General features: G+C 36.7%; 1 protein-coding gene across 1 annotated transcript in view; it reads left to right on the forward strand.

Moving 5' to 3' along the window:
- Positions 1–26,842, forward strand: part of LOC121426099 (late secretory pathway protein AVL9 homolog) — a 45,135-nt gene extending 18,293 nt beyond the window's left edge. The window contains exons 4-14 of the mRNA XM_041622254.1: positions 2,699–2,770; positions 8,825–8,914; positions 13,981–14,088; positions 15,448–15,556; positions 16,547–17,400; positions 17,810–17,944; positions 20,503–20,638; positions 22,087–22,167; positions 24,054–24,177; positions 25,507–25,560; positions 26,573–26,842. Of these exons, the coding sequence (XP_041478188.1) occupies positions 2,699–2,770; positions 8,825–8,914; positions 13,981–14,088; positions 15,448–15,556; positions 16,547–17,400; positions 17,810–17,944; positions 20,503–20,638; positions 22,087–22,167; positions 24,054–24,177; positions 25,507–25,560; positions 26,573–26,768 (1,959 nt within the window). The 3' untranslated portion in view covers positions 26,769–26,842. The remainder of the gene's footprint in view (positions 1–2,698; positions 2,771–8,824; positions 8,915–13,980; positions 14,089–15,447; positions 15,557–16,546; positions 17,401–17,809; positions 17,945–20,502; positions 20,639–22,086; positions 22,168–24,053; positions 24,178–25,506; positions 25,561–26,572) is intronic.
- The last annotated feature ends 202 nt before the right edge of the window (positions 26,843–27,044 follow it).

Below are 27,044 nucleotides of genomic sequence, written 5' to 3' on the forward strand. Positions count from 1 at the left end.
GAAAGAAAATACCCGCTAAATAGTAGGTACTTATTACAGGAACTTTCGGGGGGATTTTTCCAAGGTCGCAGGTATTTTGGCAATGTGAAAGCAATTTACGGGAACTTTTAGCCCATGTGCGTAGTTGGGTGGCTTCTGAGCTAGTGATTTTGAATCTTGCGCCCTGACTTGCATATCAGACCATAACTGTGCATGCTCGTAACTTCAGGAACTTATCCCAAACGGTATGTTTCAGGATGGTGAGAATGCAGGAATAATTAATGGGTATTTTTTAGCCAAAAAAGTTCTCGTAATTTACCGGGGATTCTTATGATCGAGGCGGTTTGAAACCACCCCCTGATTCCTCTACAGTTATGAATGGTAGAGTGTTGAACATATGAGCTGGTAAATTCAACTTTACTGATAGAGATTTGTGTCACAATAAAACCAGAACACTCGATCAGAGTTTGAATTAAACCCGCAGTCAGTGGGCCAGTTTTCATTGTGTACACGCATGTACAGAAAGGTTATTTGTAGTATGAGAGGGACATAATATGAGATACACTGAACCTTCATGTGTTACAATTTGTAATCACCATAGTTCACTTGTATGTGTCTCTTATTTTTCTAATCATGAATTTCTCCCAAGAATTAATCCATGTCTAGCCTATCATCAGTTTCATTTGATACTGCTCAGAAGAATAAAGACCTAAATTGAGGAAGTGAAAGATTATTGGTTGTCATGTGATACATTGTAGAAATCAATCTTGTAATGTGTAATTCATGGAAATATGTGACATAACATGCATGTACATGTACATTGGGGGGATTTCAATTTCATTATTGAACAGTGTTGGTGTAATTAGAAGCACAATATTACTTTGCCATCCTTAGCTTATTAATTAGTTGAAATAAGTAGCCTACCATGTCCATAAATTATAGCTCTGTAGCAGGACCAGGGTCCTGTAATACAAAGGTTAGTGATGACTTGTATGCTTGATTTCTACAATTGATTGCACCTTGTAGCCAATGGAATCAATCATAGAAAAATGTTCTACGATAATTGCTATTAAAGGGGAAGTTCACCCTGAAGAAAACTTTGTTGCAAAAATAGCAGAAAAAATAGTAAAAAATATTGGTGAAGGTTTGAGGAAAATCCTTTAAGAGAGAAAGTTATTAGAGTTCAAAGTTTTGGATTTGTGACGTCATAAACGAGCAGCTGCCCCATGTGTTATATGTAATATAAAATGCATGAATTTCAAATTTTGCATGGTTCCTGATGACTGACCGGTAATTTTGTTTTCTATTCATGATCGGGTGTGAAATAATTTGTCTATTGATATACAAAAGGTACAGTGAAAACCATTTTCAATTTTCTGAGAAAATGACATTTTATTGATTTATTACCATTCACTGTGTAGGAATGCTGCTCGCATATGACGTCACAAATCAAATAATTGAAATTCTAATAACTTTTTAATTATTTGATGAATTTTTCTCAAACCTTCGGCAATATTTTTTCTGCTATTTTTACAATAAAGTTTTTGTCAGGGTGAACTTCCCCTTTAAAGCTTTGTGTTAGGAGACCAAGATAAGTTTTAAGATGGACTTACAGTAAAACACAAGGAAATCTCACTAACAATTCCCTGTACTGTACATGTATGTACATGTTGTATGTACAGTAGTTTATAATTGCCCTTGAGCAGAGCTCTAAAATTTCAATTTATGGTTGCTCTGTAGATCGCATTTCTCCTTCTCCCTTTAAGTTTATGTAATGTAAAGCATCAGTCCATATTTTTTCAGTGAAACTGGTAGCTTGTGTGTGGGGGGTTCACATTCATGTGCAGTGTAAAAGTCAGTGTATACATGTACAAGGGGTAATTATGCAATTATGAAACTTTTTTTTTTTCACTTTAAATCTCTATAGTAAAATCTAGGCATGGCATTCTCTCAATTCATTTGAAGTAAAAATGAGTACTGCAATTTAGTCATGGGGCAGGGGCATACATGTACTTTACACATCCACATTTATGTAAATTCCAATTTAAACTTTACTGGGATAGTTCTGTGGTTTAATTAAATGTGGGATTAGCCAAATTTGACACAATTTTTTTACAGTTGATTTATCAGCACATTTTAGACTCAAAATAATTATTGCAATGAGGACTACAATAGTTTTTTTCACCAGAGACACGAGTGACCACAAAAAGTGTTGGTCAATTTGCTCCCCTTTTAATAGAGCAAAAAGTGCTGACACATTATTATAAATATAATGTGCCGAATACATGTAGCTCTGGAAGAAAGTGCGGACTAATTGCTAAGAAATGAGCAAAATAAGCACAGAATTCCATCAAATGTTGGGTATTTTTCGAAGCAATATTTATACAATGTCCAACGTTTGCCTTTTATTTGTTCGTGATCATCAGAATTATTGATTTTTAGCTAAGATTCTATGGTTTTACAAAGAAACATGTACAGTTACAGTACTAGATCTACATGTAGGTGTATTATAATATTTTGACAATTAACCTTGATTTAAAAGACTTTCTCATGAAATGATTGTTTGCTGCAACTACTGTATTTTACCTTTAGGTTTTATCTTGGAAATTGTTTATGTTGTAATCTCTGTGATATTAATGTGACTACCAATAAAAGCCATGGCTTGACTGCTGAATATGCTCCATCAAAAAAATCCAGGGTTTTTCTCCTCTGTTAATAGGATCTTCTCTCGAAGACGGCTGATATGACTCGAGGAACTGTCCAGAAGTGTGTCTGTGTCCTCAGCAAGTTGGTAAGCGAAATTCAGGTTTTACCAGGGAACAAATTAATAAATTGGGACTTGGGCTAGATTTGCCCCTGAAATGCCCCTAAAGGCCCTGGAAAATGACATGTACATGTACATCTGGGTTAAATAAAGCTTCATTATAATGTAGCAAATTTGAGCAGTTTAGCTCAAAAAGTAGTCCAGGGACCCCTTGCATAGAAGTCCAAACATTTCCTATCATACTTAGCCGTCCATTTGTAATTTCTATGAAATCCTTGATCCTTGATTTTGATTGGCTGTTGAGGCATGTAACCATGGTATTTACTATTGGATGGCAAAGTTTACTAACTTATTTTTATGCAAGAGGCCCCTGAACGTGGTTCCCTTGTGTTTAATACAGTATCATGATTAATTTAGAATTTTTCTGAAAATAATGAATCGTGGAGTATAAAACGTTAATTAAGAATGACTGATGATCCTTTCTTGTAGTAAATGATGTTCACCATTAATGCTCATCAGTGATTATTTAGCAAGAAAGTTCTCCCGTCTTTCTTGAAGTCGCTCTTAACTTCCGAATAGCTTTATGAGGCACCCAACTGTTAACAGCACTTCTTTCAATGTTAACATTGTTATGAATTTGCCACAGATGGATGTGTTTTTATGTAGATGATTTCATGTACAATTTTAACTCATGACATGTTTTTTTTATGGCACAGTCATGAATCAGAATTGCATATATTGATTAGGATTATTAGTTTATGAGCAAGAAGTATGATAATAGAAACCAAGACAATAAAGGGATATAAAAACAAGGAAATTAAGATCTAGGCTTTAGATACGAATATGAAACTGACATTCTCTTCAATGAAAGATTCGCTACACCACAAAATATCATTTTTTTAGATTCCTTTTTTAATAGTTCCATGTATTTAAAGGACAAGTCCACCCCAACAAAAAGTTTATTTGAGTAAAGAGAAAAATCTAATGAGCAAAACACTGAAAACTTCATCAAAATCACATGTAAAGTATTAAAGAAAGTTTAACCTTTTAAAGTTTCACTTAAATTTACAAAACAGTATGCACATCCTGGTCAGTATGAAATTGAGGAGACTATGACATCATCCACTCACTATTGCTTTTGTATTTTATGAGATGAAATGTGAAATATGCTAAATTTCTCATTGTCAAGAGAAAAAAAGATTAATTCTTCCCTAAACACCTGGAATTAGCATTATTCTAGTACTATATGGTTCAGTCAAGTTCGCCCTTACTGTAAAAAATGAAATATTGTATAATTTAAACAAAAACAATTGTAGTGAGTGAGGGTCATCATCGACTGTCTCATTTGCATGTCACTGAGTTGTGCATATAATTGTTTTGTGGAAAATAAGCGAAACTGTAAAATGTCATACATGTAACTTTCTTATTTTACATCCGAATTCGATGAAATTTTTAGCATTATGCTAGTTTGATTTTTCTCTAATTTATTCAAATCATATTTTTCTTGGGTGGACTTGACCAAGGAAAAGATGCGTTTTGTTTATAGATGAGCAAATCATTTGAAAAATGTAGCATAGAATTAATAGAGTAGATGCACCTATCTTGGAAGAAATTGCCCCTATGAAATTAGGCAATATACAAAGTAAAAATAAGCCAAAACAATTTTAAGTCAATCCTCTCTCTCATATTTACCTTTGCATCACAATATCCATCCATAAATAGCTGTTTGAGTCTCTGGCGAAGATTTGAATTTAGATTGAAATTTTTGAGTGAAACATGGGAGCAATCAATCTGTTGATCCATGAATGTGTGTTCAGAGTAGTGTTTATTAAGTTCTGTTGTGTCAAGAATTGCGCTACCGGTAGATACATGTACATGTAGAATTGTCAAAAGATTATGTCAAGGTCAATAAATCCATGTACTGTACATGTATCTCTCCTGTCCGTCTATTAAATGACATTGAATATTTGATTGTTTGGAAACTGGGGTGGTATTCTGAAAACGTTCTTATCTTTGTTCTTATCTTTTATCTTATCTCACTGAGATAAGAAGACGCTAAAATCATTGCAAATCGGTATTCTGAAAATCTTCTTAACGCGTTCTTATCTCTGCAAGGACTGCCCCCTTCTTATCTCCAACACGCCCATTTTTAAGATTTTACCAATCAAAATGCGCTTTATATTGGCAGTTTAACCAATAAGAGCGTTTCTTATGTGAAGAGAATATCATGGGCGCTGCGCGTTCAATGTTTCTGGCGCATTGCGCCAAATAGGCATTTTATACGCAATGACTGATTTTATTATTTCGAGACGTCCACGTGCACAAAAAAAGAAAGAAAAGTAAATAAAGCAGGTACGAATAAAGAACAAAATATGAAGAAAGAAAGTAAGTAGGTATGACAGTAAGAAGACAGAAAAGGGTCAGAAAGAGGCAGAAAAAAGATGAAAGGGACAAAGCAGAAAATACCTAATGAAAAAATAAAGAGTAAACGAAAGAAAGCAAGCAAAAAGAACTTAAGAATTAAAAAAGAAAGAAATAGAACAATCATCAATGATAAAGTGAAGGAACAAAAATGAAAAAAAGAAAGAAATTAACTAAAATGAATGCACACAAAAATAGAAAAAAGGTCAAACTAATAAGATAAAATAAAGTAACAAGGAACCGAAAGAGAAAAAAAAGTCTGAAAAAACGAATGAAAGAAAGTTAGAAAGAAAAAAAAGAGAAAAAAGGGAATAAAAATGTAAAAAGTGAAGGAAGAGAAAAAAAAAGAAAATTAAACAAAGAAATAAAGATGAGAGAAAATACGAAGACTACAAAAAGATAAAGGAAAGAAAGGTAAATTCCAAGAAAGAAAGAAAAAAAAAGAAAGAAAAAGAAAACAAAAAGGGAAAATATGAAGTTGGGAAAAGAAAACGAAAAAAAAAATCAATGGAAAAAATAAAGAAAAAGTTAATAGAAGAAAGACAGACGGAAGAAAAAAAGTAAAGAAAAAGAGTAAACTAAGAACGAACGAAAAAAAGAATGAGCAAAATGAAGAAAAAAAAGAAAGAAAGTAAAAGACACAAGTGTCAAAAAGCAGAAATAAAAAAAATAGGAAAGAAAAAGTAAGAATTATTAAAGGGAAGGAAGAAAGAGGGGAAAAATAAAATGATTGATTAAAAAAGGTAAAGCATGTATAAAAACGAAAGAATGGAAGAAAAATGAGGAAGAAAAATAAAGATTACAAACAAGTGAAGGAAGAAAGAAAGAAAAAGGAAAAAGAAAGAAAAGGAAGAGAAACGGGGGAAAAGTAGACAAAATACTCAGTAAAGAAAAAGAAAGGGATAAAACAAAAAGGGAAAATAAAAAAGGAAGAAAGGTGAAGTATAAATGAAACAAAGCAAAAGAAAAAAGAAATTAAAAAGATTCAAACAGAACAAAAGAAAAGATATGAATGAAGAATGAAAGAAAAGAAGAAAGACAGACAGAGAGAAAGGAAGAAAGACAGACAGATAGAAAGGAAGAAAGACAGACAGATAGAAAGGAAAAAAAGGAAAAGAAAGAAGGGATAGAAAAAAGAGACGGGCAAAATAAAGGGCAAATGAAGGAAATGGTGGGAGGAATACTTGTGGGTATTTGTTACTACTAGAGGCCATCGATTTTGAGCAAGAAAAAAACGCGGACATCGTGAGATGTGATAACCTTCTAGCTATCTTAAATATCTTAAATATCGTGAAAGAAAGAAAAAAGATAAGAACGTTTTCAGAATACCACTTATCTTTTAGCGCGCTTTGGTATTATATGCGCGAGTGGTAAATTTGCGCGCTCTGCATTGGATGGAAAGCAAGATAAGAACAAAGATAAGAACAAAAGATAAGAAAAAGATAACGTTTTCAGAATACCAATTTAAGAAAGTGACGTAGATAAGAACAAAATTAAGATAAGAACGTTTTCAGAATACCGCCCCTGGAAACCAATAATTCACTATCATTTGGCAAATTCAGTGGTACATACATGTACCCTTCATATCATTTGAAATGCATACAAAGGATTTGAAATGCATACAAAGGATTCTATAAAGTACCTTTACACAGACTTTAGCTTTTATTTGTAAGCCTTCAAACTGTCCAAGTTTATTGAAAATGTCCTTTTGTTATTTGTGCCAATCAGGCTCAGCTTTTGAAAACATTTTAATATTTCAATTCCTTTTTTTAAATGCCTGAATAATTTTCACTTGAATTGTTTTGTTTTTATTTCCTGAGTTCTATTTAAAGGGGAAGTTCTTCCTGATGTTAGATTTGTTTCGATAAAGCAAAAATCCAAAGGAAATATAAAAAGTGAAGATTTGGCGAAAATCTGTCAAATTCTCTTTTATGGAAAAATTTATATTGATATTGCAGTGTACAGAAATTCCACCTGTTTTATAGGTTTTATACATGTACATGTATTTCCTTTCAGGGGGAAAAAATACATGGGGGCTAGGGGAGGGGGGGGGGCGATATTCATTTCAATTTTAAAACCTTATAAATGTTGCAGATTTGTAACAGGCAGTATGTTATGAAAACTACTCCCGATTTTTTCCCCCCGAAAACTTTATTAATTAATTTTTTTTTTTTTTGGGGGGGGCCTGATTCCTTCCCCAAACTGTATTATACACAATGTTTATTGCAGAGAATTGAAAGGAATATACAATTTTTGTACCCAAATTTTTTTTTTCATCCCTTAGAATACTGCAAGAGGTTGGCATATTGTGCACACTGTAGGTAGATTTTAATACCTACATACATGGAATGTACAGTGTACTATGAATGAAGGCTATATCTTGAAAGGTGATCTTTCTATAAAGGATTGGCAAATACCCAAGGGACTGATTAATCTAGGAAAAACACACCCAATTAATATCCAGGAGTCTGCCAAGAAAGCAGATATGACAAGATATTTGATTCCAGAAGGACGAATTAAAGTGACGGCTGGGTACCAAATATAAGATCCTCCTCTTCCCCCTCGACCTTGTTGAAATGTTTTTCCTATATCACAATTGTTTCATCTAATACCCCTTTCATAAACCCATCCCCCAATTAGCCGCCTATTAAAGAGTAATGCGGATAATTCAATAAAAATTGCGTTCACAAACTCCGAAAATAATCCGCACAATTTTTACGAGCGCCCGTCCTGAAAAAGGCGGATAATCGTCATGGCAACCGCACACACCCCCTCCGATGCAGTTGCGTTGGAAAAGGGTGAACTTGTGACCGCACCGTGGCAATTATCCGCATTACCTTCGAAATGCGTTCATAAAGTCAAAATCTGGTCCCGATGCTGCTATTATGCGGATAATTGCAGCATCAAAAATAATGCGGATAACTCTGGTCCTCCTCCGATTTTACAACCAAATTATGCAGCATTAGCCGCATAATTGGGTATATGAAAGGGGTATAATTCTTGAATGCATGTAGCAGTTGAGAACTATGTATGAATGCAGTGCCCCAAAGAAAAACCCAATAAATCATTGAATGAGATGCTCAGGTATACATGGGGAAAATGAAAAAAGAAATGAAATTCAAGGAGAAAATAAGATCAGTCATAAAAAACTTTAATAAACTGTAATTGAAGTGATCGGCAATATTGACAATATGTTGATACTAAGTTGTATTCCATAATTTCCTTGTCGGAGGCTGGCCCTAAACATGTATAAATACAATACATGTACTGCATGTGTGCTCGATTTTATTTTTGTATTAAAGTTTTGTTGTTGTTGTTGTTGATGATTATTCTTTCAAAATTTTCTCCCTGCCATGCAAAGAAACCCTTTATTAATTTATTCTTTCAAAAGCAAAATTTGCAGTTTGCAAGCAATGTATATTGTTTTTTTCTTTCATTATGTTCCACTTTTCAACTTTATTCGTTGATATGACATTGACAAGAGAAATCTCACCAGTTTGAACAGTGGTACATTGATTTGTATTTGAATAGACCTTAAGTATTGTACTTTCACATCAATTCAACAGAAAAAAAAATTAATTCGATATTCTTTATTTTGAGAAGGATTGATATTACTTTATAATCTTCCCCTTTTCCCCCTTTGTTTTCTTAAAATTTCAGCCATTATATGGATTGATCCAGGCCAAGTTAGAGCTCATCACTCATGCATACTTCTGTGAGCGGGATTTCTCCAAGACAAAAATACTTCAGGTATGGAATGAGAATTAAATCTCCAGTGATTGTTAATCCAGACAGATTACAGCACCAAGGTTGATAGCGCAGATTCAAATATCCTTTATGGAAGTATATCTAGAGAATTTTATTGCAGCAGTAGTTGAAGGGAAGTCTTGGATGTTGAATCATGGGAAAACTGAATCGTATGCAATATGCAATATTCTTATACACATAATAACATTTTTCATCATGTGAGCCTTTCCGACAAGTGTGATGAAAATTAGGACTTCAAGAATAATAATAATAATAATATAGGGTATTTATATTGCGCTCATATCCACCTTGTTACATGTAGGTGCTCAAGGCGCTCCTATATTAACCGGCTAAGCTAGGCGTTCATAGCGCACACAGCTTTTTAAGGAATTATTTCCTACCGGTACCCATTTACCTCACGGTACCCATTTACCTCACCTGGGTTGAGTGCAGCACATTGTGGATCAGAATACCTGCGACCTACATGTAGAGAAATACCTGCAAACCTTCTCAAGATTTTGACAAGTACCTACTAATAGCAGGTACTATTTCTAGGAGTATTATATAGGTAGTTTGCTTTTACATTGCCAAATATACCTGGGCCCTGTCTCACAAGGAGTTACAATTGATCCAGTTAATCTCAAGTCTATGGAGATCCATCAATGTCACAATTTTTTCTCTAGGAAATTTGCTCATTGTCCTTTGAAAAGAAAGAGAAGCATACTGAATTGTCAAGGAAAAGGTGAATATATGAATTATGGTCATTCGTAATTTTTTTTAAAACCAAACCTGTATTTTAGATGTTGACGTGGCTGGCTTTCCGTAGTTACGATTGATCGGATCGATCACAACTCTTTGTAAGACGGGCCCCTGGTGTTTTTTTTTATCTGGGCAGAGCAGACTGTAAATTTCCCGAGCAGAGATTGCCTGGTATTCTTGAATTTCGAGTTGGTCTGAATCGACTGTATTGTGGACTGGTCTGTTTTCATGATGCAGTATTAAAATAATAATAATAATATAGTTCTTGCATAGCGCATTACACATTATGAATAACATCTCTATGTGCTTCCAAAGGACTTGGATATTGTTACCCTGGCTGGAGCTCAAGCAGCTTTTATGCGCTCTGCATTTCAAGATAAGTTGATTTCAAATTCAGGCACTTCCTCTCTGCTTGCTCACCTATTCTTCATTAGTAAATCTTAGGAAGCTTTTCATGAAACAGAGAGCGATTTTCACAGACTTTTGTTATAAGCTACCGAAATCCTTGCATCTGATTGGCTCAGAGCAATTAGTCAGTGATAATATCGGACAAAACTTTTCATGTAACACGATCTGCTGGTATTTGTCTTGGGATATTCCCAGGCCAAATCCAGATGTGGCTTTTATTGTGATGTGACTGACTTGGCAGCATGCCCCGTTTTATGAAGAGGTTGCACGGAGATGTCTTGGGACTCTCTGGTAGTTGTTTGTTTTTATCTGACCCAAAATGGAGAGTAATCAATTTGTACAGAGTGGATGCTATCTACATGGGTAACCTGCCGATTCATCTATGGCCAAGTGAACTCATCCACTCATCACATAGTTTATATATACCTCATTTAGTCTAATACCATTCCATCCAACATTTCGTCTAATAGCCATTTGGTCCAATCATCACTTCATCTAATCACCAGGGCCCATTTCATAAAGAGTTGCTACTTGCAATGATAGCAACTCTGGTAGAATAGCAGCTTTAAGTTGCTTTGCTAGCAACTTTGCATTTCATAAAAGCACATTTGCTGGAATGTCAAGCTGACTTTCCAGCAAATTTTTTGAACGTCATGTACGAGGCTGATTAGGGGGAAATCCCCTTTCACTCCAGTTTTTTGCATTCAATTCATGTCACAAGTTTAGGTAGAAAGCACTGGCAGAACCGAAGGGGGGGGGGGAGAGGGGTGCACAGCCGGGCCGTCCCCCCACCTTTGAGAAGCAAAATTAGAAGAAAAAAAATTGAAAGAAGATTTTTTTTTTTTTTGGGGGGGGGAGCGAAATTATTTAGCAGCTGCAGACAGGGTCTGCAGCATAAGACTAGCCATTGAAGTTGAGTGATGGCTTGCAATTTTGGAAGAGAGTAAGAAGGAAATATTAATTTTTCATGTAGCATTCTTTCTCCATTGTGCATGTTTTCGGAGAATTTATGTATTTTATCCCTAAGCCAGGGAAAAAATTATTTTGAATCAAGGGAACAGTGAAGGGGAAGGGGGGGGGGGGGGGGGGGGGGGGTAGAATGAGAAAGAGGAAGGTGAGGACTGGTCAGAACAGAGCTGCCAAGTAGTACTGATTTTCAGTATTTAGTACTGAAAAGTGAGAAGAATACTTTTAGTTTCTTGTAAATACTGATTTCTAAAGTTTCAGCTGTATGTGTGGTCCTATGGTATTTTTTGAAAATACTGATTTCCTTTCTGAAATACTGATTTTCAGCTTCTTGTTGGCAGCTCTGTCAAAAGAATACATATATTTTTGGCAGGAAGAATTTGGTGTCAAAATTGAAGTGAAGAAGCTACAATACAGTGTAGGCCTATATGTATCTATGGATTTTCCTGCAAGAGGAGGTGGAAAAAACAAACAAACAGACCCCCCCCCCAAAAAAAGCAGGTGGTTAGGAGAAAAGGAAAGAAAGAATAAGAAACTCCTGATAGGATCTCATTCAGACATACATGTACTATAAGATATACACTATAAGATATACATAAGATGCAACCAGACATACCTGGTTGTATCTCACACCTGGCAATGAAATAAATGTTTTCTTTGTGGAAATGTAAATATTGAAGAAGGTAAACATAGTATCTCATAATGTCTATAAAAACTCTTTTAAAATATTTTTATTGAACCCTAAAGTGCTATATAATAAAGTAGAAAAAGTGGAAATAAGACTGTTTGCGCATTATACTAAATGGCAGGTATCCAGACCTAGTGATGTTTGGGCATAATAGCAATACATGGAGGTCAAACTGATATTAGACAATCCATAGAGAAGTCTCAACCAGCATCGTTTCTTGGAAACTTTGCTATTCAGTATTTGGACTTTAAGATTGTTGGTTGAAAAATGACACTTCCAGAAGCATGATGCCTCTGTAGTTTACGATACTTTTATGACTGTAATTGAGAGAAGTACGTTCAAGAGCAGACTTATACAACTTGGGAAGCTGTTTACACTGAAAGTGATACTGATTATAAGATGGTATCAAGAGGTCCTCATGACTTTGCCAGGAGATAGATATGGTCACATGGTCATCATCATCATAAGTTGTACAAGATTTGATGAATTACGAATGAATTATTGTAGTTTTGACAAGATACATGTACAGATTTCATAATAGATCAACTTAAAGCCTGCCTTATACATGTACATGTACAATGTAGCTTGGTACATTCCCCAAATGCATTTGTTGCTATTCCAATTCATTTGAATGAATGAATGAAGTACATTTATTTCTAATGATTAAAGCATCAATACATTTCATGAACATGACCAAAACAGAGGAGGTAGCAACTCAGAAAGCATGGCTTGTGATGAGTGCACCGTATGTAGATTACTAGTGGATTGCATATGTACCCTACAACTGCTGTGAGGGGATGAAAGGAAATGCAAACACGTTTTTAGTTGTTCATGCAGTAGAAGCTGTAATACCGTACACATTATGTGGAAAAAGTGTGGCTCAGGGTACACCTTTTTTTGATGGGTAAAATTGCACAGCTGCGCTTATGTAAGTTTACAGATGATCAATTACATGTACATGCACTGGCGGATCCGGGAGGGGGGGGGGGGTGGAACACAGCCGGCCCGTGCCCCCCACCCTTTTAAGAAGCAAAATTAAATTTGTAATTGTAAAAATGCCATTGAAACAGAAGTGTGTCCCCCCCTTTTGATAATGAAGACCTTTTTTTTGCTTGTCAAGTTTTTTTGGGGACTAAATTTTAATTTTTGGTTGTAAAACATTTTTTTTTGCTTGTCGAACTTTTCCTCAGAAGAATGTGCCCCCCCCCCCTTTTGGAAAATCCTGAATCCGCCCCTGTGTACATATGATCACCTTTAAGTTTGTGACTGTGTACAGTGCACTGCTGATCTTGTATGTGTTCTGGTTCTGTGTTTGTATATTAACAATTTTTGTATCATGATTCAAGTTGTTGAAATTTGAAAATCAGCAATGAACTCGCCTTTCATTCACACCAGGGGCAATCGTGCAAAGAGTTACGATCGATCCGATCGATCGAAACTATGGAAAGCCAGCAACGTCAACATCTAAATGTATGTTTGTCCAAAATATTTTCTAGAAACGATGTATATTCATATATTCACTTTTTTCTTGACCATTCAGTTTGCTTCCCTCTGTTTTCAAAGGACATTGGGCAAATATCCTAAAGAAAAAAATATGACATTGATGGAATTTGCATGCACTTGATATTGATAGGATCAATCAATTTTAAAAAGATAATTTGGCCCGAATTCACAAAGGTGGTTTTGAAAACCCACGGTTGAGTCCATGGTTTATGCAGATTTCCTGTATAAATTACGCTTAATTTAGCGCGTATCGGGCGCGTGTATAAAACATGTCCAATGCTGATGCGCGCTTTTGTCACAGTGCGCCAAATTGACGCCTGTTACCATGGTTAGATACGCTATTTTATTCATGAGTCCACTGTTTGAAGAGTGGACTCATGAATAAAAACAGTGGACTCATGAATAAAATAGCGTTGATAACCACGGCAACAGGCGTCAATTTGGCGCACTGTGACAAAAGCGCGCATCAGGAGTGGACATTTTTCATACACGTGCCTGATACGCGCTAAATTTAGCGTAATTTATATTTATTAGGGCCTTTGAGGGCTACCTCTCATAACCTACTGAGTAAATCTGCAATTTTGGATATTAAAGCTATAACATTTCAATGAATAAGGATTTTTCCAGGGCTCTTTTTTATTATTTCCAGGAGGCGAAATCGTGCCGAGCCCTTATTTAATACATACATACTGTAAACTTCCCATGATTTACACTTCATTTTATGTGTTGTTTTTATCTTTAACAGGAGTTCTATGAGAATCTCAACAACTGTATACCGCGGACGATACCTGACGATTCTCAAGTGTTTCTTGGTCTGTCCTTGAGGGACTTGGTCACAACCTTCAAACACAAGGTAAGTCTCGACATTCACATCCTATGCTAAAGGTACAAGAGGTAGATTCACATGAAAGAGCGCCCCCATCGGCAAGCTGTGATTGGTTAATTTTTCAGAGCTTAGGTAAATATATGTAGGCCTATAGCTCAGAACGGGAAGAGTCTGAGTGCAGTACTCATGCTACCAGTTTCACTAGAATAGTTTTGGACATATTCTGTAAATTTCTGCTTAAATCTGATAATATATATGCCTTCCCTATTAAAAACGCTTTCAGGCCTGTAAAATCTCAGCTATTTAGCGGAAATCCGCTATTTTCATTTTTAAGACCGATTTCAATTTCCGCTTTTTTCTTGTGTTCCATTTCCGTTTTTTCTTAGTCAAAATTCTGCTATTTTATCCAAAACGGCTGGAAAACAAGTCTAGGTAAATGGATGCGAGCAGAATGTGTGTGTTGTGAATATACACGTTACGGGGCCTTGTATTTTGCCTTCGCGAAGTTTCGAATGAAACTGCTGCGGATCACACCGTGCACCGTTGCCGTTGTTGGCATACAAGCGCAAAGCAGCGGCTCAAATTGCGATATTTTGCGACTGGTAAATACGTCTGTAAGGATGATGACGTCATCCAAGATGGCAACTTACGTTGACCAACGAAAGGATCGAAGATGACGATGTTTCGATCATTATTTCAAAGGAATTAGCGGTAACTGCGGTCTAAGGTACGATATTTCTGAATTTTAAACATTTTTTCGTAAATATGGATGTGATTTCTTTTTCATAATGTGACATTTTATGTACAAAAAAACGATCGGAAAATCGGGTTTCCACTGTTAGATCTAACGTTACTGCTAAAATACGTTGTCTGTACGTACGGGCCTCCAAGCTCTTCAGTCTATGTATTGGTGAGTGAGCCAACGCAGTTCAGCGGAACAACCAAAATACAGAGACTGAAGCTTTTGGTCTAGAATACACCGTGAATCGTGATGGGCAAATGCAGCGGCTTGGCGATAGTAAATAGTAAGGTAAATTTTCAGATTTTTCCGCTATTTTTTTGAAACCCCACTCACAGGCCTGCACTTTGATGATGATGATGATACTACTAATAATAACAAGCATATGTATGTATCCCATATCACACTTTTTACTAAAATAAACGATAAGCAAAAATCACAACCTAACGAAATGCATGTGATACAAAAAAGGGAATAAATGACTATTAAACCAATCGGGGAAGAAATATGTTATTAGGAATTTTTGAAATTAATATGTGATTGCTGCTCTCCTGGAAAAAAATGGTGGAGTTAGGGGTGTTGTATTGATGTAGTGTAATGTAGTTGCATCGAATCCAGTTCAAACTTGTCTGTTTCACCTTTTTTAGATCTTGGTATTGTTCAAGTTGATGATGCTTGAGAGAAGGATCCTCTTCTACACATCTCCCGTTCATAAACTCTGCAATGCACTTCTTGCTATCGTCTCATTGTTCCCAGGTAAACCACACCTCGATATTTCATTTAACTCATATTCTGAACCTTTGCCTGTGTTGTTGTGTAATATTGCTGTACTTCCTATTTGCTTTATATTAAATGAAACAAACTTTTTCCTTAAGGACCATTCTTAATGTACAGCAAATCATTATATTTCATGTGAGGACAGGAGATATATTGTGAGTCACTGCCCAGGTCAATTGTTCCTTCATGTAATTAAACAATTTCCTTCTTTTCAATTAATATTGATTGAGACTGTGTCACATTTCTGTTTTGCAATATCTTTCTTACTTTAGATGGGCATTGCAGCTGAGGCATACATTTATACTAGTTTAACTTTTGACAATATTGATGCATTTTATAAACTCCAAAAGTCTCTGTTCAAATGGAACATATTGCGTATTTGAGAATTTACTGATGTGTGTCATTGAGATATGATTATTTACATCCGGGACCAAACTTTAATGTCAGCATCAGAAAGATGTGATCATTGATGGAACCTCTGCATCCATTTCTCTATTATGTAGCTTGGATCGATGGTGCGCTCTGTAATGCTCGGTTGAAAGAACCCAAAACCCAAGAAATTTTCAGATTTTCCCCTTTATTTTACATTTCACATCATTTCCTCCCGACCTTGATATATGTGGTGTGAATTATATTTTCCTGTGACCTATGTTGTGCTCAGAATGAGGCAATATGCAATTTCAAAGATAATGGGGAAAATCTGAAAACTTGTGTACAAAACAAATGAAGAGTTGTCCACAAAATCAGCCATTTTGAAGCAAGTTTTCCAATTTGAGGACCCCCATAGAAAGTACAAGACTTTTAAACGTCCGTAACTTGCTTATTTCACAACCGATTTTGATGAAACTTGTTTTGAAGTGTTCCTGTTGTTTTACTCTTTCTAAAGATTGCTTCTCTTCTTGGGTTATGTATGTGCAATGGTTCAAGTTCATCTCATTATCTCATCTCATATTTCTGTTTACTACTAAGGTATGATTGAACGAGGTCTCGAAAAGTCAGCCTGTCCCAAGCACTACAACCCGCGCATCTCATCCATTGAGCTCACAGATTATGGTATCAACACGGACGAGTATCTGGATGTGAAGATGTCGCATGTGCCCAATTACAGTCACCAGAAGAGCCAAGAGAGCAGTTCGGAAAAGAGCAGCGATAGCGGTGAGAAGTGCTTGAGGATACCTCTGGGAGACCCTAACGCGAACTCGATGGAGGACGAAGGTGTAGGCACAACAAAGTCTGAAGGAAAAATGAATGACAACCTCTCAAGGACAAATTCATTTGATAAGGAAAACATTCCTGTGATTCGACGGGACAGTGAAAGCAGGAAAGCCAGTCGGTCGCCTTCTCAGGGGTCAAGGGGTGGTGATGAATCAAAGGAGAAGGTTAAAGATGATGTCTCACCTGAAGAAGAGCTCCTAGATATGATTGACCAGGAGCTCTATGGAGACTTCTTTGAGAACTCTAAAGGCAACAGCGAGGGCAGGTCAGATTTGAACTCGGAGGAAAGGGACAAAGTCAGCGACTCTTTGGAATCCAGGAAAGAGAGCAATGCCTCCGACGAAACCAAAGAAGACGGTGAACTGCGGACGCAGAACCGGCTTCACCAGCACTCGGCTAGTATTCAATCTGGTGACAGTGGCATTGGTAGCTGCCAAAGGTCATCAACGGTCAGCAGTGGTCAATCACAGGCATTTGAAGAGGGTGTAGGGGAGATGAAGATGGAGAGATTAAGCGGAGCTGAAGATTATGTAGTTCTTCCAAATATGCCACAGCAAGAGCCTATGGAGCTGGATGGCTTTGGCTTTCCACTTGCCATATTTGGAAAGGTAAGACAAGAAAATTGTGTCATATTGATAAAAAAGGTCAGACCTTCATTTTTGAGGAACGCGATCGCACCGGCGCTCCTACCGCGCTCCTAAAATAAATTAGGAGAGCAAAAAATCGCACTCCTAAAAAAAATGATAAAAAAATTTATTTAAAGAGATCGGGCCTCCAGAATGGAGAAGTGCGAATGTAGATGGGTATTTTTCTTTTCTTTTTTTTCATTCTGCACTTTTGTAATGAATTTATGTATCAAGGACTCCATTAATTTGGCAAATTATTCTGACTAGTTATTTGCAGTTACAGTTATATAAAGGCAATAAGTACTTCAAAGTTTTACTTCTTGCATGTATGTCCCTTTTGTGCTTGCTCACTGTACATGTTGATTATGACATGTTTGATGATGTTTTTCAGGGTTCCTTGTGCCATCCATACATGTCTCTTCAGCAGCATGACATGCTACAAGATGTCAATGTCAGGTCATTCGTCATCGGAGCAACAAACGCTCTCTTCAAACACCATAAGCATCTCATGGACGTCATTGTGGAGGTTAGTCAATTGGTTTCCCTGGCCCGTATTCTGAAGTAGGCCCGTTTCGGGTACACGTGTACACGCACGGTCAAGTCGGTGCATGAATACCAAATTCCATCACCGTGTACACGGTAGCATCTGCATAAAGCTTGCATGGGACTACAAAGTCAGTGAACAAACTCACAGCCTCACATTAAATCTTAGTTCTCAGACACTGCACATGTTTTAATTACTTATATGTCAATATATTTCAATTAATCTAGAGTGAGTTCACTTCCAAAATCACCGATTTAATCCACGTTCATTCTGGAGACTCAAGATTTTGTACCACGAAATGGGTCTGCTCCGGTCTCGAAAGCGTTGCTCAATCACGCTCAGAGCCAATTTGAGAATCACCAATTGCGACAGCGATAATTGCTACAACTTACGTGTTATACGCTCGTACACATGTGCTACAAGCCTACCAACAAAAGCTCCTCAAATTGGCAACAAAATAATGAAAATCAATCGATAACTTCAGTTACACTTAATTCTGCAGCGATCTGTGCATGCATGTACGTTACAGTATACAAAATGCGCATCCAACGAGCGTCGGCGATAGCTAGGGCCTTGCACTGATTTTCTTTTGCATTCTTTATTAATTTAATGCGCTGCTAAGCTGAGTAAACTTTTAATTTGCACCAATTTTTGTGGATTGATACTTCAAACTTCTCAGGTAAGCTTTAAAACCGTGACTTAGGCTTTATAGACCCCTTTTTATGACATGTTGATGCGGGTCCATGTCGACATGAAAACATAACTCGCTCTCACAGTGTTTACAACGTGTACACGACCGAAAAACACGCCGTGTACACGTGCATCAAAAATGGACTTTCAAAACGGGCCTATTCTGAAGTCGGGTTTAACTTAAACTTAGGTTTAGAATCATGGTTAAGTATGGACAGCCGATTGTTACATAAATCACTAGCAGTAGAGATATCATATTTCAGCTAATTTGGCTCTCAAATCATTCATAATTGTGTAGGAAGTATAAATAAAGGATCATCTTCACCATCAATGAATCAGGAAAGAGCACAGTATTCATAAAAAGCATACAACTTCATAAAAAATTTGACCCTTTTGGCCCCCCATAATTTTAGCACAAAGTTGTCTAAGTTTAACCCGACTTCAGAATACAGGCCACTGGATCTAATGCCAATTCGTCCAGTTACTATTACTCGTCTACTATCATTTGGTCTACCATCGGTTCGTCCACTATCCACATGGGTCTGCCGTTTTGTCTACTCACCATTTCGTCTAATAACCAGTTGGTCCAATAGCCATTTAGTCTGTTTACCATTTTCTCTTATTGGACCAAGTGTTAGTTTGGCGAAATGAATGAAAATAAAATGGGTATTAGACCAACATGGGAGCATTTCATCAATATTTTGGTCCGACAAGTCATCAGATCTGGTGACTTTCCTGGATTTTGATTGGCTGAGAAGCAAATGGTCACTGTCCGATAAAAACGTCTGACAAGTCTTTTCTCATACAACACTCCTCTGAATATGAGACGTAATGGTCACAGATGATCTGATTAGACGAAGTGATGATGGGACCAAATGGTATTGGACCAAATGGTTGTTAGACGAAATGGCATTAGACTAAATGAAGGTACATGTACACCATTTGATGAGTGGACGAGTTGGTAGTAGAGTTGGGGTCTGTCACAGAAAGAATTGCAATCATGCAAATCTAAATCAAGCATGTTATACCATCTTACCTGGGAGGGGGTGTTTCAAAAAGATTAAGTGTGATTTAAAGCAAAAAAATCATAATGCTGACACACGTATGATACTCAACAGGCAATCTAATTGATGAATGAGCAGTAGCGCTCCACCTCTGAGCATGATGCAATCAGTGCTGTGATGCGTTGTATACAGCATGCAATCAATATTTTAAGTGCAAGTTTTAGTCACACATAAATCTTGTGAAACCTTCCCAGGTTTTGCATGTGTTTTGAGGGTGCATTAATTTCTGAGTGGTGATTAACTTCCCTAAACCTTTAAATTGGAAGGGTTCCAAAGCAAAGGAATTATATGATTGTCCTGCACCATCAAAATTATTACCAATGTTTGATTATTATTATTTTACTTATTGTCATTATACAAATAGTATGTTTTTTGTGTAAAAAGTCTGAAAATCCAATAAAGACTGAAGTTACGAAACTTGTTAGTTTGAAGTAATAATAATATTCCACGTTCATGTACAGCATAGTGCTTATCATATCACTCCAACTTCCAGTCCAACTTCCATTCCAATTCCATTCCAACTCTTTTAGCAACGGGCCCCTGGGGCCCATTGCTAAAAGAGTTGCAATCAATCGCAACTCTAAAAAATCATGCACAACTTGAATTTCAACCAATCAACAGCATGTATTTTAGACTTGTGATTGATTTTTTGGCTTGCGTTTAAACGCAACTCTTTCTGCAACGGGCCTAAGGGGCAACAACGTCTCTAAAACACTTAACATATCTAATGCCATTCAAGGCGCTGAGTATTTTTCCTCCTATTTCTCTTTCTCTATTCTTTTACAGGTTGAGGAAGGTAAAGTGACTATCCTAGACAATGAATTGAAGAAGCAGGTCTCTCTAAGCACAGCTGATCTGAGGTTTGCAGACTTCTTGATCAAGAATGTAACTGACTGCCGCGATGTATATCTAGATGGCACAGGTAATACGATCTTGGCATATAAAAGATATAGCAGTTGTATGATTTTTAGGTGCGACTGTATAGCAAACCATATACAATACTTGCAGCCACTTGTAAATGATTTTTTAAGATAATGAACTGAAGAAGCAGGTGTCTTTAAGCACAGCTGATATAAGGATCACAGGCTTCTCAATCAAGAATGTAACAGACTGCTGCGATGTATATCCAGATGGTACAGGTAATATAATCTTGGCATATGAAAAATATTTTTAGATTTTTTTTATTATAATTTTTTTTAAACAAGTGCAAACCTAGTTACCAAGAATGCATATAGCATTTTCATTAATTTGAATGCAGGATAAAAGAGCTTTGTCGATAAAAGGCCTTGCTCACGGGCATGAGTGTCGCAGCCGGGGATCCAACCCCGGACTCTCTATGTACAGTTAGGCGCCCTAGACCACTCGGCAATGGCACTTCTGGGATCAATTGTATGATTAATTTCCCTTTTACATGCATTTGGTCTATGATCACGGTAGAGTGCCTTGAGGGGGGCCCTCTGTATTCACTATACATGTATGTACTTTGGCCCATATTCTGAATTCTGGTTTAACTTAAACTCGGGTTTAAAGTTGTGGTATAGGTATTGGAAGCAAAAAGTATCAACATTTTTATTAAGTTGTGATGGTGAAGACAATCATCTATTTATACTTCCTACACAATTATGAAAGATTTGAGAGCCAAATAAACTGAAGTATGATATCTCTAATGTAACAATTGGCTGTCCATACTTAAACCGCAACTTTAAACCTGAGTTTAAGTTAAACCCAACGTCAGAATACGGACCAGAGAGTTTGGAGTCTAGTCTTCATTCTAGACATGGTTTTGGTTAAAGTGTCAAATGTGAGTTTGCGCTTGTAGACTAGGGTGATCGCATCTTGGTAATCATCTCTTCAAGTTTGCATACGATGCTCGTCTGATTTTCATACGTGTCCCCAATCGTCGTAGGGTCTATGATTTTGTTTATAATGGATTTATACAAATCTGTGAAATCTTCAGTTCATAGCCGTTAAAGGGGAAGTTCACCCTGACTAAAAGCTTATTGTCAAAATTGCAGAAAAATTAGTGGAAAAATCTTTGTGAAGTTTTGAGGAAATTCCATCAGAGATTGAGGAATATTGTATTTTTGATTTGTGACATCATATGCGAGCAGCTTCCCTGTATATCTTGTTGCAAAATTCAGTGAAATGTAATTTTCTCAAAAATGAAAATTGTTTTCATTTTACCGTCAATATATCAAAGACAAATCAGTTCACATCTGCTCCCGAAAGAAAATAAAAACCAGTCTTCATGAACCATAAAAAAAAATTATGCATTTTGCCTGTTTTTAACATCACAAATCAAAAACTTAAAATTGATATAATATTTTTTGTCTCCATCAATCCATTTTTTTTCTTCTCTTGTATTTTTAGGATGGGAAGGAAGTGATGAATGGATAAGAGCTCAGTTCAAACTCTACCTACTCTCTCTTGTATCAACATGTACAAGTATTGGTAAGTCTTTGCCTTACCTAGCAATGGAAATGTAACAAATTTGACATTCGCTTTTTAAGAGCAAATTGCATTTAATCACCTTACAAGAAACATATTCAACTCTGGTACACCATGTGTAAAGTTCTGAAGAGACTGAGATAAGAAAAGTGGTTAGAAACAGAGGTGAAATGGAAAGGTGAGAAAGTGGAGATTTGAAGGTAGAGGATTCTTCTCGAACTGAGTGTAAACTCCTTGGCCCGTATTCTGATAGCAGGTTTAATTTAAGTTGCGGTTTAAGTATAGGAAGCCAAAAGTATCAAAATTTTTATTAAGTTGTATGTTTCTTATGTTTACTGTGCTCTTTCCTGATTCATCGATGGTGAAGACAATCATCTATTTATACTTTCTAGACAATTATGAATGATTTGAGAGCCAAATGAGCTGAAGTATGATATCTCTACTGTTGGTGATTTATGTAAGAATTGGCTATCCATACTTAAACCACAACTCTAAACCTGAATACGGGCCATTCTGGTTTACAGTCCTTTCAAGGACTACTCTCGTTCGAAAAGAATACTTAAATTTCAAATTCAAATTTCCACTTTCTCGCCTTTCCATTTCATCTCTATTTCTATCCACTTTTCTTATCTCAGTCCCTCTAGGATTTTACACATGGTGTGCCATAAACCTCTTCCCTGATTTTTCATACCACCATGCAAACCTTCAAACATCAAATGAATTGTATGTTCTCTTTTTTTTATTCATCTTAATTCTGTACATTTTTCCAAGGGCGTAAATACATGTCATACCATCCAACTAGGGGAGGTATGAAACAATTCCCCCCCACCTTAGATTCACCGCTTGAATTTACGCCAGCGATTTGTCCACATTTAAAGGAAATAAATAAACCCCTCAAAAAAAGCTGTACAACTCAAGTTTGAGTGCTAATAAATTTCTTAGTGTGCCATCATCATATGTAAAAGTGGTATCATTGGAAAGTATAAGTATTCCTCTTTACAATCATGTGTCATTTGTAATGCTAGTGTTATCATGAAATACACAGACATGATAAATATGCAGCAATGTAAAAAATGAAATGTTGCAAAATTTGTTGCTATGTCATGTTTGAGTTCTGCAACTCAAACTGCAAGTTTGAGTGCTAATAAATTTCTTAAAAAGCCATCATCATGTGTAAAAAAGATGTCTTTAGAAAATATGATTATTCTTTACAATCATGTGTCATTTGTAATGCTAGTGTTATCGTGAAATACCCAGACATGATAATACGCAGCAATGCTAGAAATGAAATGTTGCAAAATGCGTCGTTTCCAATAGCGAATTTCCAATTGTTTCGAGGATGGACCGAGTGCATTCACTGTCACCTGCATGGTGGAAAAATTCTATAGAAATGGAGACTCTTGTTAGAAATCAGTGCATTGTGCAACTTTTCACTTCTGACTTTTCTCAATGTTCAGGGTGATTGCATATTCCATGATTACATAATCACAGCAAATGGCATGTCATTGTAAAGAGGAATAATTCAGATTTCCCATGATACCAGTTTCGTCCTTTATACTTCATTAACCAAAAAGATATCATCCCCCAAATCTGAGTTGCAAAACTTTTTTTGAGGGGTTTATATGAATATCAATCAATGAATTTTGCATTGACACTACTCCAATCATTCCAATATTTCCTTTTGTTGAATCTTTAAAAAAATGGTTCATGTTATAATATATACAAGAAATATCGTCCGTGTGCAATTATGATTGTTTGATTTTCTTGATTTCTTTGAATCAACTTGTTTTGTTGAGTTGACTTTACCTTTAAGCATTAATATAATATCATTCATCGTGTGCTTGATTCATTTCTCTGATATGCATGTAACTTGTTCATTGTTTATTCAGGAACCTATTCAGTGAATGAAATAGTAGACTTCAATGAGAGTTTTGTGCAAGCTTGGAAAACAACTCATAACTTCCGAATGTGGAACAGTAAGGTTCATCCGGGCATCGATCAAATACATACTGGGTAAGATCTTCTCTACTTATTATAAAATGCACTATAAAAGGGAAAGATTCATCCTGACAATAATGCAATTTTAATAAACGCAGAAAAATAGACAAAAACATTGGTGAAGGTTTGATGAAAATTTGCTGAGGAACAGCAGAGTTATTATTTTTTCTCTCAATATTTTGATATTGTGACGTCACAGACAAGCAGTTCCCCCATTTTAATTGAACACGATGAGTAAATTTATTTTTTCTTATATATTACTCTAAAAAGAGAAATGTGTGAAGAGTGATGTGTGTGATGACATATCCACCCTACAAAATCTCAACTCTTGAGAAAATGAAATTTATATCACACAATTTATAAAGGAGTTGCTTGCATATGACGTCAGATATTGAAAACTTTCGGAAATTCATAACTCTTATTCTTTAATGGATTTTCATCAAACCGTCACCAATGTTTGCTCCATTTGTCTGTGTATTTTGAAAACCCACTTATTAAACCTTCACCAGGTAATGGTGCTAGGTAGATATTATGTAGAATACAGTATATGAGAGAAAAAAATATCAGACATGAAATTTTTTTAGAAAAGGATTACCTGCCGACTACTTGTACTTTTAAAAAAAATTGATTTTACCCATTTCCAACTGGAAGCATGTGGTCACCGTACAAAAGCTGTAGGAATTAGAAGGTGGTCTCTCTACTCATTTGCTGGTTTGGAAATTGTTTTGGAGGGTGACGCAATTTTTAATCACCTGAAAATTTTGGTTAATTGCAGCATTTTGTTTTTAAAGAAAGGACAGATTTCCCCAGGTGGATCTTGCAATTGACATTTACACTTTTTTTGTGTGTAAAGGCCTCCGAACACCATATGACCCGACTGGTTGGCGACTGGCTTGCGACTGAGTGAGGGGAGATGAATCACAAGGTGGTCATAAGCCTCGACATCTTGCGATACGATCTGCGACTCACGCTTGGCTTTTTGCTTTTTGGCATAGCAACTGAGAAAGTGCGCTTACTAATGTGCCTTGTATATCATCATATATGCGTTGTGCAACCTTGCTGTCTGATTGGCTGGAAGTTGGATTGAGCTTGCGATCCAGTCATAAGGATTTGACATGTCAAATCCTTCTGATTTCCTTGTGACTTGTCTCTGACCGGTTTGCAACTCTCAAGCTGACAAGAGCTGTGACGTCACATTTCCCCTCACCCAATCGCAAGCCAGTCGCCGACGAGTCGGGTCGTAAGGTGTGCGGTGGCCTTTACTAATATTTGATTTGAGTGTTGCATTACTCCATAATTCTTCTTCCTTTCCCCTAAATTTTCTTATGTTTTTGCTTGTTTTAGGCATCCCTTCCATGGTCACCTCAGTGTCAGCGATATGAAGATTAGATTATCAAGGTGAGTATTCATAGCAAACATTATACTCAGAATTAGAAAGGAAGGCTACTATAGTACATGTAGATTCTAGACCACAATCTAATTAGAATTAGCTCGGACTTTATCTCTCTTTCACCTCACCTGAGATTGCACATGTGGGGGCTTCGCGGTCTAGTAGTTATGACTCTTGTCTTTCAATCTGAGGGATGTGGGTTCAATTCCTAGCCATGGCATGCTTTCCTTCTGCAAGAAATTTACCCACATTTTGTTGCACTCAACCCAGGTGATGTGAATGGGTTTCCGGTAGGAAGAAATTCCTTGAATGTCTGAGCTCTCAGGTAACTGAGTTAAAGCCGGGGTAATAACAATAACAGGGCCAGCTGTGAGAACAGTTTTCAGAACTGAAGTGGCTGCCCTGCATAAATATACCGACATTATTATAATTATGATTTTTTTTTAATGCTGTATTGTTGAAATGACATTGGAAGGCAAAAGTCTCTGGCGAAGGCTACACAAAGCCTTGATAGAGGCTTACCCTATGAACTAGTGAAAGGTCCTGGATTTACAAGTCAGGACGGTAGGGGAGCACTTGAAAAGAAAAGAAAAAGAATTGATTAGCAAAAATTAAAGAAGGATATCACATTACTTCTCAAGGAGAACATTTTCCAATTCAGTCATTTTGACAGGAAAGAAAAGGTAGGGATGGGCAAGGCTTTTCCATGACATTTGCTGTGCTGACGATTGCTCTGTTGGAAAATCTGCACTTTAACCCCCCCCCAAAAAACCTAACCTCCAAAACCAATTGAAGCCTAATCCTTATCTTTGAATTATTCTAAACCCCAAAACTCTAATTAAAATCCTAACTCTAACAATATGCCCTCTGAGATACATGTATAAAGCCAAGATAGAGCAAACTTCATGTCAGCCCAGGATAATCGCTGTCCCACCCCTGGATCTGTGCCTGCTATAAAATCTTCTTCTTTTAACCTCTCTTCCCTCTATATCTCTCTGTTTGCTCCTCTACATCCACCAGCGTGATGCAGACGACCGACCGAGGGAAGAGACTGAACAGCGCCCTCAACCGGACAGGCACGGCTGTCATGCAGACCGGGAAGGTCGTCGGAGAGGCGCTGACCACGGCCAAGTCAGCCGTGTCTTCGTGGCTGTACGGGCTTGCCAGCGAATGGAAGGAGGAAGGGGAAGACGATACGAATGCCGAGGTGAAATGAGGAACTACCACTAGTTCAATGCCCTGTCTTCAATTATTAATAATAATAATAATTGACTTTTATATAATGTACATGTACATCATGTACATGTAGCGTGATATCAATCTACGACTGCTCAAAGCGCTTCACAATTTTTATTACCCGGTCACTGGATTCATTGCTGAATATTGAATGACTTGGTTCATTCTGGGGACCTTTTCATCAACATATTTGTCAGAGAATTTGTCAGATCTCTTTTCCTGATTTTCATTGGCTGCTTGGTGGAAAGCACCGTTA

This window comes from Lytechinus variegatus, chromosome 13 (assembly GCF_018143015.1).
Source record: "Lytechinus variegatus isolate NC3 chromosome 13, Lvar_3.0, whole genome shotgun sequence".
Classification (NCBI taxonomy): Eukaryota; Metazoa; Echinodermata; class Echinoidea; order Temnopleuroida; family Toxopneustidae; genus Lytechinus; species Lytechinus variegatus.